Below are 11,685 nucleotides of genomic sequence, written 5' to 3' on the forward strand. Positions count from 1 at the left end.
GAGGTAGTCGTGCCCCAGGGGATCATCCCACTCTCTGTTTTTATCCCACAGCTTACAAACTAATGCCTCAGCTCGTGTGGTGTAAGGTGGCATAGAGCCAAGTGGATCGTACTGTGACGCAAGTACCTTGTACACATTCCTCATGGTTGCCACTCCGTAGTGACCTGGGCGATGCTCGTACCCTGAAGTATCAGCTTGGCAGAGCCAGCGAAGACCGAGGGGCAACTCTTGGGCATCTGCCTTGTCTTGTGAAAGCCATAGCTCAAGGCTGTCCGACGTGGCCTCCTTGAGAAGATGCGGCTTCACCATACAGGGCATGTTGCTGACCCACTGTCTTAGATTAAACCCACCTGTGGACAGCAGCAGCTGCGTCATTTTTCGACAAGCAGCCTATCTTCTTCGGCTGTCGGCAGACTTTGTGGGGAGTTGTCCACCTAGAAGCATCTTTCTGCGCAGAACCGCACATCTTCTCCTGAGAGTGGCTATGGTCTGTGACGTGCTTCTGCACAGCAGACGTTGCACAGCATGGGCTGGCTACATGTAGTGCTGAACGGGGAGTACCTGCCACTCGTAGACATCTGGGGGTTGTTCTCTCTGCAGGTTGCGCCACAGGGAAAGCAGGAGGGGCCGGTTCCTCCCGGAATCGCAGCAACACTCCCAGACGATAGGTGCCCAAGGTGGTCACAGGTAACCCTTACCTTGGCCCATTCAAGTTTTGACCCTGATATGAGCAGTTGAATACGACCCAGTTTTTCTTGTTGCGAGTCACCATGTGGTGCGGTATGTACCACGACTCCTCTTCCTGCACGAGTGTAGCAGTGTCCAGCTTGGTGACGAAACCGGACTCAACCAGCTTCTGGATCTCTCCATCATAGGCTGCAAGCACCTACTGGGTCTTTGGCTAACCTTCCCTCGGTACTCCGCAGGCTGTGCATAACCACTTCCTTCGGGGCCTTGGATTGTGGCATATCTTTCCTGCGAAGTAGGGGTGTGGCGTAGCGCAGTGCTCCATCCACTTCTACCCGTATCGTCTTTGCCTCCAGCAGGTTGAGGGCCTCTTGATCCTGTATGGATCTTGTTACTGCCTTTTCGTCCCTGTAGGGAGGAGTGTCCACTTTCCATAACTTCTCCGCAGGAGTTCTGATGTCTGAGAGAGTATGGAGGCGAATAGACACTGCTGTGGCTGAAGGCTGTGCTCAATGGGCAGCTGCTGGCTTTCATCTGAGGTGACCGCTAGCAGCAGTCATATAGACCACGAGACCAATGTTGTCCGCTGGCGGAGAAGGTAGTTGTCTCCTTGCCTCTCCTCTTGGCACAGCTTCTTCTGCAGGTTCTGGGCCAGCTTCCAGTCGTTCTCCTGATGCCTCTGCTCTGCCTCCGGCTCCGGCTCCACCAGAGCCTTGCCTGGCCCCCGCGCCAACACACGCCTCAGGTTTGGACTGGCAGCTGGGATGTTCTGGTGTGCCCGTCGGCCTCACAAGATTCTGGGTGATCTCCATCTAGACTTGCTTTACGTACCGTCTTGTGTGAGGCATTTTAATTCAAAGACGCACACTTATGAAGTAGTTCAGTCTTTCAAACTGGAGATGCAGCATCTGGCTGCTTCTGCAGTTGACTTCACTGATGCTCTATCGGGAACAATGGTGCTAACAGGAGCAGCAACGCCTAGGCCTCAGAGGGCGGGCTCTGTGTTTGATTGACATACCGTCTTATCCTATGAGCCTTTTTTGCAGTGTCTGATGCGCGTTCTCATCAGCTCGCAACAACATGCCTGTCACGAGAGGCGCGCATTTGAGGAAGTACGTTTATCAGCCATGCATACAGTCTGAAAGCTGTGTGCTGTAGTCTCTTAAAACAGACGGGTGGCAATTTTCAAATGCTTCCACCTGAACGTCTGTACGTCGAGCTGGGAAAACTTGGTGAAAACGGAAAGGGAAACTCAGGGAAAATAATGAGCGATGATAGGGGGATGTCCCGGATGTAGAAGAGACAGTCTGGCTTGAGAGACTTCGCTGTATGTGTGCTGCCTTCAGGTGCCGTGACCAGGGTCAGAAAGCTGACCTGCTCTATGCTCTGCTGTGGAGATCTCAACAAAATGGAGCCTGTTACAGACGTTTTTTTTGGTAGCTGTTTATTTTAGGAAGCGATCAGCTCAGCTCCTGTGCAGAACACACAGGATAACGTGCATATTAGGCATGTCTTTATTAACTCATTTATTAACAACAAATAATGTGTGATGAATGACAAAACTTTAAATTAACATAATAACCAGGCTAAAGTGTACTTTTGAAATTACCCTCCTTTATCCTATAGCCAAGGCTAAGAGGCACTTTTACTATTATACTTTTTACTATTGCTACTTTATTTATTTATTTAATATTATACAATACACCATTCATATACTGGATGTGTCTGAATTGATCTGAATGGATTCTTTTTTTGTGCCTACACAGACACTGACCTCACCGCACGTCACTGGTTCCCCAGCCCCATAATATCGTAAAATTAATAAAAAAAATAGCTCCCCAACAGATAAACATAATATACGTGTTTGATGTACATACAAAGAACTGCCACGGTCGGATTTGTGAAACACGCATTTTAAATTTAAACGGTCACGATTTCCTTCTCCCTGGAGCTGCAGGTTTCTCCTGTGACAGCTCCAACTCACCTCAACAGACAGCCATACTGCGGGAGCTCCCCCCGGCTGATTCGCGCGGTGTCGGCTGCACTGCACGGCTCCGTTAGGTCACCCGCAGGGGTGCTCTTTACACTTCCTGAAAGATTTAGCACGTAAAATGGCATAGCTCTATGGCCGAACACAATTCTGCTCACTCACACATAGACACGTCACATTCTTATTATAGGATCAGCATTTTACAAAATGTCTAAGGAAAATGGTGGATGAAATCCCTTGGTACGCATGCCTAACCCGGAAGTGGGCGTGACTTTGGATCTGTATAATCATCCAGCTGTTTTGTAATGTTCCTTATTTTGAAAAACATAAATAAATAAATATTTAGCTGGCCATATAACCTTTTGCAATACAATACTTGCGTACTGTACATGCAGCCTACATTGATATCCAGAAGGGCTTGATTGATAGTGCTACGCTGGTTTTTAATGAAAAGCTGTGCATGCATGTGCCCAGTTGATTAAAAGCAGAGGTATACAGTACATCGTCATCAACAAATTCTGATATAGAAGGATACATTTTCCCCACTTACTCTTTGGAACTGTTTCCGTTACCAGGCAACATGAGCATCTTGGACATTGTATTTGGAACTGCTTTGCAGTGAGACAACTCTGTAATTTTTGACTCAATAGATGAATGCTTGTCACTCATGTAGCGGTCTTGCAGACAAAAATCCCTCTTCTGCACAGTACAGCTATGGTTCCTTTTTGCTGGGTCTATACAGTTATTACATGAGAATGTTTCGCCAAGAACCAGACAATGAAATCATGGTGCAATTCAACCAAGTTTACATTTATAAATGATGAGATGTGTGTACCTTAATAAATATTCATAACAGTGGGGGGGGGGGGGGGGTGGAGCTAACTGTCCCCAGTGTGAGCAGAGAAGCCAGCAAGAGTTTTTAAGCCTGGCATCAGTCTCTGCCCAGTACTAACGGACACGGTCATGAGTAAAGAATACAAAATACAAAAAAATAAAATTAAAAAATAGTGTTTTACATGGAGGTCAGAGACAGCAGAAATCCAGGTTTCTGCTGATGTCCTCTCCTCTCACTTGTCATTGTGACTTTTACACAGTGGGGTGGGGGGGGGGCTACACGCGGTTGTTTATTTTTAATAACCTGCATTTCAAATGTGGATTTTACAAGCAATGATGATGATGTGAAGTGATGCAATGTCATCGCTGAGTTAAGAATTTGGGATTTTGGTCTTTAAATTTCCACGGGTTCCGAGTGAATGGGTTTTTGAAATGTGGCTGCAGCAGTTTTATTGACTTAAAAAAAACAAAGGTTGAGAGCTGAAGTGTCCAGATGGAACGAAGGAGGTTTGCGAAGCTTTGGCCTTATTGACATGTTTTTTTTTCCTATACAAAGAAAAACAAAATGTCTCTGTAGGCTTTTCACTACCTCTCATGTCGGTTAATTTATTTCACATCTAGTTGTTGATGTACAAGTTGTTTTTAGATCTACTTGAAGCCTAACACTGTAAACAAAAATGTGCACAGAAAAATGAATATGTATTTGACAAGAGGGGTTAAAGAGAGCTTAGCCTAGTCAACATTATTATTTTTTGTTTGTATGTATGTTTTGTTTTGTTTTTAATTGTGTTGAGCTGAACTAGATTTTGCATCTCTATAAAGAATTCAGGAAATCCACTGTCTAAGGGCTAATCCCATTTTTGCCTATGCAAATCTGTTCCTGTGGGCGGAGTTGGGAAGGGGCGAGCTACCGTACCTGTCACATGTGCTAGACGGACCATGGTTTACATTGCCCTTTGCTGATATTCTTCAATCTAATTCAGCAAAAAATGTATGCTTATTTTTGTTTCTATATAAATAATAAGTAAGATACAGAGGAAAATAGTATATGCCTTCGTGATGATAAAAAAAAGAAACCTTGCTGAAAACAAATAAATGTGTTGTCTGACACGTGGCTGTGTGCTGGAGTCTTGGTGAGATGAGGTACAGCAGATGACTGGAGTTCAACTGGCACTTAAGTGACTGACAACTGATTGGAAGCTTGATCGATTGGCCGTCAGGCTACATAACTAGTAGTAGCGAACCCAATGCAGTGTTTCCTAACTAAGTGAGGGTGGATATTATTTCTTTATAATATTGTAAGGTGCAGCCGTATTAGTTTCTGTGACAAATATCATTGTTATCCAGTCCCACCCTGGGAGGTACATACTGTAACATATTAAATCCATGAATTCTGGATTTTCCCTGTCATTTTTGTCACCTTAGGTTTGGTGAGTTTTTATCTCATTTGAAGGGCTAAGTTGGAGCAAACCTGGAAAAGGCATTTATCTCACAAGAGCAGAGATACTAATGATATCTACCTCTTGTTTTGGTCTGTGATGGATACTGTCCATCCATAGGTGAGATTTTATAACCATTAATAATAACAAATACAAAGATTTCTGTTTCCATTAAGCTGAATAATCACCAACAGACAAACCACCCAGGACTAATGAATATTGAGGTCCAGACTTTTCATGAACATTTTACACGTTGCATGCTCCACTAGCCATGACGTTAATTTAAATACATATTGTTTAATCCTGGTGATCTCTTGCTGTTTGACAGTAGATGATACGCAGCTATGTCATGGTTGTGTAATCAGTGTAGCACCATGTCATCAGCATACAACGGCACCTTTTCTTATATTCTTCAACCTTTCTCCCTCTTGTTCTTTTTCTTACCATATCCTGTCAAACACGTAGGCAGAGGTTTTTTTGTTTGTTTGCCCCCCCCCCCCCCCCCCCCAAAAAAAAAAATTGAATTGATGCAAGAAGCAAGAATAGCCAACACTTGTCAAAAGACCATTCACTCAGCTTTTGAGCCACTTTTGGTTACAGATGAGTTTTGATTTAGGTCTAACCATTTATTTTCATTCTCTCTCTTGTCTTACTGTCACGGAAAGTTTGACTCCTGAATTGAATTTGAACTGAGCCTAATGTGTTGATATTGTGTAGACTTCTATGATTCCTCACAATGCATCAAGGCTGGAGAAAGACATGTTTATTGACTGATATTGGATTTGAATTGAACCTGCTTGGTGTTCCTGTTCCCTTAGTTGGATTTGGTGCCTCTTATGCTTCAAACCTCAAGATCTCTCTTTCTCTCTCTCTCTCTCTCTCTCTCTCCTGCTCTCTCTCTCTCTCTCCTGCTCTCTCTCTCTCTCCTGCTCTCTCTCTCTCTCTCTCTCTCTCTCCTGCTCTCTCTCTCTCTCTCTCCTGCTCTCTCTCTCTCTCTCTCTCTCTCTCTCCTGCTCTCTCACTCCCTCTCTCAATAGCATCAAACAAACAATACTGTCAATAGGAGTTAGAGCAGACAAGGCCCATTTACATAGCAAAAATAATACATTTATTTTTCCTACAGACCCGTATATCGTCTCTTTTGTACCTCCTCCAGAGGTGTATTATGGTACTTTAGGAAAGGGGTTATGTTTGTGCAGGTGTTGGTTGAAGTTTTTTCCCCCAACTTGTTCAACAGGTTTAGGCAATCACTCCTCTCTTTATTGATTTAGATGCCTAAGCTAAGCCTCTTGGCTTTTGTCATGCCTTTGTAGATAGATCACAGGCATCAAGAGATGATCTGCAGATGAAAATAAAAACAAAACAATTTTACTGTCACTTAGGTGATTGAAAGTGAAATTTTTCTATCCAGCATGCTTTTTTTGCTAAATAAATGAAATAATTCAGTTATTTGCTATAAACGATACTGTATGAGTATGTATTCCAGTACTGCAGTATGCAGACAATTAAGAATATCCGAAACTCTTTTGAGAGGTTCATATTTTACTTCTAGTATGTTTCACTAATATGACAATTATGGATACTGAATTCTTGTTTTGAGTGTCTCATGAATTGCCACAATGACTAAATGACCCTCTTTATATTAACAAGAATAGACTATAGCTGGTCATTTCCAAATGCATGACTCGCAGAACAATTTCAATAGGACAGTGCTAGTGCTACAGGATTTTTAATCAAACTAGTAAAACCTTCTCTGTTTTTCGCCGATTGCTTGACAACTTTTGATGATGACAGTGATCCTGACAATATTAATTTGTCTTATCTAATGGCCAAACACCAGTCTTGCAGCGCTTCTAAGCAATCTAACCACAACAACCTGCTTTTCACAAAGCAACATTTGAGATAATGTAGTTAAGTTAATGTCCTGAGCTGCCTAGTTGTCAGAGTATCAATTCTGAGATGAGAAAATGATCATTGACCCAATGATAGTTTAGCTCCAAAAACGCAGCCAGTGAGAATGAGCTTGTAAAGTTCAATAGATTCTGCAGCTTCCTCGTACATCTCGGAGATCTCATGTCTTCAACCTTCAGGGTTGTGCTGTTCAAGGATCGGTTGCTTTGTGTGATTATGACTTTGAGTTGAAACAAAGAAAACGGATCATTTATCGTGGATCAGCAGCACTCCTCTGAAACACCCTGAGATGCTGCTATCCCTTTTATACTGTAGCATTCCAAAGACTATTCTGTCTTATTTGTCCCACATTGACAAAACCATCCTTCACTCTAGTGCAACACAGGAGGGACTAGTTTTTGGGATGTTATCATCCATCTAGCCTCGTCTCACTGGGGGGGGGGGGGCGGTGTCTGTACTTCCAAGGCGGAGCTGGTACAATATTAACAGCACTGAGCCGTGCATTTTAATTCTCTGCTTGATAAGATACACAGATGTGAGACTAGTTTCCACCAAGGAAAGCAGAACCTATTAAGATGAAAGAAAAAGATACACCCCCATGTCTATTTGAGAAAATCTGGAAATGTAACTGTCCCAATTAGTTAAAAAAATATATATATATAAAAAAAAAAAGCCTCTTTTATGGCTAGAATGTGCCAAAATTACATATTTTTTTGTTTCCAATGTAAAGGGGAATTGTTGGAATATAAAATGACATGTTTTGTCGAACTCAAAATGTTCCTCACGAAACACATTTTATTATTTGGTTTGACTGCTAACTTGTGTCATCCTCCTGACACATCGCCATGTCATGTGCTCAATCTCCTTATCCATCAATGAATCTGGAGAATTGGTTTAAAAAACAGAGCACTTGTCAGCTGACAGAGAACATGTGCTCTCAATGTAGTCCAACAACCCCCAAGTCCAGTGAATGATGTGAAAGCTACCATATCACATTCAACTGAAATCCTAACTTTGTGTCAAAAAAGCTGTTCACTATTGTCGTTTTTAATTTGTTTTGTACTGTTTTTATTTATTTTAACAAGGGTTATATTTGCCTTCTTTTTTTTTTTAACAAAATTGATATGTTTTCATATGCATCACCTTCATGTTAGAAGCGTGTTCAGCTGTGGTACATTTGGATGTAAAGTTCAGTCTCTGTCTTTGTTTACACAATGACATGTTGCATAAAAGAAAACTCCAATTTATGGTAACTGCCCTTGAATATCTGTAATTTAAATAGTGCTGCTAGAGAAAGAAATCTAAATGTAACATCTTACAATAAATACTTAATAGATTTCCCCCCCTGCAAATGTGATTGTGTCTTTCTTTGACTTGGAAAATATCAGATAGCACCTATGGAATTTTATATCTAATTGCAGTCAAAAACTTTACTGTGAAGGGTGTATTTGAATTTTAATAGTTTATATTCCTCTATCAGGCACCTGTTACATTACAAGAAAAGGACTTCTACATTTGTTAAGTGCTTTTGTTAACTAAAAACGACTTTTTACCTTGTTTTTGCATTCTGCCTAGAAACCAATGGGTAGCAGTATCCCATGGTTTAATTGAGAAATGCAATAAAAAGCCATTTTGGGGTCATTTAACTGGCAAAACCAGGTAGAGTAGGCATTGAATTGTCCAAATCTAAAATGCAGGGTATCTCTTTAAAAGTTAATTTGGTGTTTGATCACAGCTTTGCAAACAAGATGAACTTTTGGTGCACTCAGTCAGCGACAGTCAATGCTGTTGCTGTAATGTAGTTCTTATCTTCGTCCAAAGATATGTCCGTCCAAGTAGATCTGAAAAGCGTTTCCTTTGCCTTGGAGGCTGGAGAGGCTGACTGGAAACAGACAGGTCATCAGTTCATTTGCCAATGCTAGCAGAGGTCAAATGCTGACCTCCCACAACATGGAGAAAGTCCTGGGAAGATCCTGGCTTGGCACAACAACATCCTCATTAGTTTGCAAACCCTGAATTCTTCCATAGAGGCCGTTTTATAACTTTGCTTTGCCACTCTGTATCCTTTGAAATGTCATATCATTTAAAGGCAACATTTTCAGATATCTTATTATAAAAGGGAGCATGTGGGCAATGTTCTGTTTCAATTTTGTCCCTGACGTGATGTCATCAGCGATGTCACGTGAGCAATTGTGCATTGTGACATCACTGATGATGTCATAGGCATTGTGACATCATCAGTGATGTCATAAGAGCAGGCACGTGCAGAGGGGGGTCGACGTCTCTGTGACGTGCACAATATTTTTCCCCAGGATGGCGAAGGCATGACCCGCCTTTCTCTGCCTCTGATTGGCCTAGCGTCAAATGTTGTTGATCCAATCACATTCGCTTGGCTATCCTATCCTGCGTCTCTCCTCGTCTCCTGCGCCAATCAGAGGCAGAGATGGGCGGGTCATGCCTTCACCATCCTGCACTGGCCAGCTGCCGAGCTCCGACTGACTGGTGGATCAGCAACAGTGAAACCGCCCCGCAAGCTAAGGAATCCTGTTCTCGGGTACACACATTTCAGACAACTTTTTAACCATAACTGACACTGTAGCCAAGAAGGTGGAAAGAAGCAACCTCATTTAAAAACTCTCTTTATTTCGTCAGCAGATCATGGTTTCAGATTTGTTTACATTCAGACAACAGGGTGAGACCATGCTGAGGACAGGAGAGGAGGCAGGATCGTGTGCATGGGTGTTATCTCATACAATCGTCTGTATGTGTGTGTGTGTGTGTGTGATAGCGTCTGTGTGATCTTATCTTTCATACAGTCTTCTCTGTATATGGGTATGAGTGTGCATGCACTCTTACAGACGTGTGTGTGTGTGTGTGTGTGTGTGTGTGTGTGTGTGTGTGTGTGTGTGTGTTCTCTCTCAGTCAGTATTTTGATCCACAGCCTCCGGGGCCGTGGAGACAGAGGCCGAGTCTTCCTGGGTCTTGTCCAATCCCTGGCTGCAGCCTCGGTCACCTGACTGCGTGTCTTTTGGAGGTCCGATGGCGGTGTTCGAATAGGTCCCATCTATACTCTCATATGGTTCTGACGTCCACTGGAGATGGGGGGGGGGAAGAGAGAGATTAGACTGGAAAAAGATCCTTTCTTTACAGCATGTTGTGGGTTAACGAATGGAAAGAGTTATAGAATAGATTTTGGCATCATAGCTTTTATATATTAGAGATCAACTTCCTACCCATGTGTGGCATTAAAGGGACAGTAAGTAGGATCTTTACTGTCCCACAGCACAAAATAGCCATAATGTATCTAAGGGGATTTGGTACGGTTGTTGATGAATATCAACGACTAAATTATTATTTGGGCAAACACACCAGAAGCGTATCCGACGCTGAAGCGTGAGTTTCGGCGCCGGGTCTTTTTTTTTTTTTACGTGTGACGCGAGTGGCCGCGTGCAGCCAGGCATGAAGTCAATACAAGTTGTGACCGGCACCGGGGGGGGGGCAAAACAGAGTGCTTCTGGTGTGGCTGGCAAGGCTAACTGTTCGACGCTTCCGTGACGCGCTGCTTCAGAGATGCTTCTGGTGTGTCCCAGCCGTTAAGTGTGTAAGTATGAAGAGGATACAGACTTCCAGGGGCGTGCGTAAGAGGAGCAGGTGTGCATGAAGAAGCATGTGGACTTGTTAAGGCGTGGCCCACCTGTGTCGCCCGGCTGCTGGACCTGTGCGACGGGCCGAGGGCGATGTTGACGCTGGACGACGACTGCGTGTCGGTGGTGTTTCCCCCCTCGGCGGCCGACAGCCCAGAGATCACCAAGCCGCTGGAGAAACTACGCTTCCCAAACAGCAGGCTGAGCGTGGAGGAGGACGACGACACCTGCGAGAGGCACCACAGAGGAAGAAAATGTAGTTCCCTTGAATGTTGTTGGAAAGCGTACAGTGGACATACAGGTAATGCATAGGAACAGAGAGCGCACAAGCACGCGCGCACACACACACACACACACACAAAATCACATAAAATCACATGCTTTGCTGATCAGCTGTGGATTTTTTTTTAAATGATAATCAGATCAATGAAACCCCTCATCTGGACTTTCTCATCAAAAGGGAAAGGAATGTGGTGTCTTGAGAAATACAACTATGCAGAGATAATATATCAACATTTACTAAATTAAGATCAAGACTAATTAGCCTAATTCAACGTTCTGACTGCAAAACATGACACTGGTTAACAGTGTTAACAAGTTACTTTCAAAATGTAATATACTACATATTACTAGTTACTTTTATTTGAAAGTAATAAGTTACTTTACAATATTACTGTCTGTGTAGAGTAACTTGTTACTTATTACACTAGTTTTGCATTACTTTTCACCAAGATAACGGCAGTAGCAGAATGACATCGGCACCCTGGAACCACCCCCAAAAAAATAATTTTAAACCACCTTGAAGTCAGTGTAAACCGTAAAATTCTAAATGTTATACTTTTCCTTTGTTATTGTCATCTATAGTGGTTATTTGCATAAAAACACAATTTGATTAGGAAATTATTGTATACTGTATGTTTATTTAAATATTTGCTTTGATTAAAAAAAAAATTACTCAATTTGTAACTTGTGTTACTTGACAAAGTAACTGGTTACCGATTACTGAAATCCTATTGGTAATAAGTTATATTACTGAGTTACTGCTAAAAGTAATATATTACATGTAATATGTTACTTTTGTAATGAGTTACCCCCAACACGGCTGGTTAAACTGGTCAAATGTTACTGCTGTTGGGTCACATATCACCTCAATTGAAGTATGACATGCTTCTCTATGGGT

At 42.6% G+C, this 11,685-nt stretch overlaps 1 protein-coding gene across 1 annotated transcript in view; it reads right to left on the minus strand.

The window, feature by feature from the left end:
- Window positions 1-9,779: 9,779 nt before the first annotated feature.
- pcnx2 (pecanex 2) overlaps window positions 9,780-11,685 on the minus strand; it is a gene marked incomplete at both ends in the record, with an annotated part of 50,265 nt that continues 48,359 nt past the window's right edge. Inside the window, 2 exons of the mRNA XM_083650696.1 lie at window positions 9,780-9,953; window positions 10,556-10,732. Of these exons, the coding sequence (XP_083506822.1) occupies window positions 9,780-9,953; window positions 10,556-10,732 (351 nt within the window). The remainder of the gene's footprint in view (window positions 9,954-10,555; window positions 10,733-11,685) is intronic.

Source organism: Poromitra crassiceps (assembly GCF_964638095.1).
Source record: "Poromitra crassiceps genome assembly, chromosome: 14".
In the NCBI taxonomy this organism is placed as follows: Eukaryota; Metazoa; Chordata; class Actinopteri; order Beryciformes; family Melamphaidae; genus Poromitra; species Poromitra crassiceps.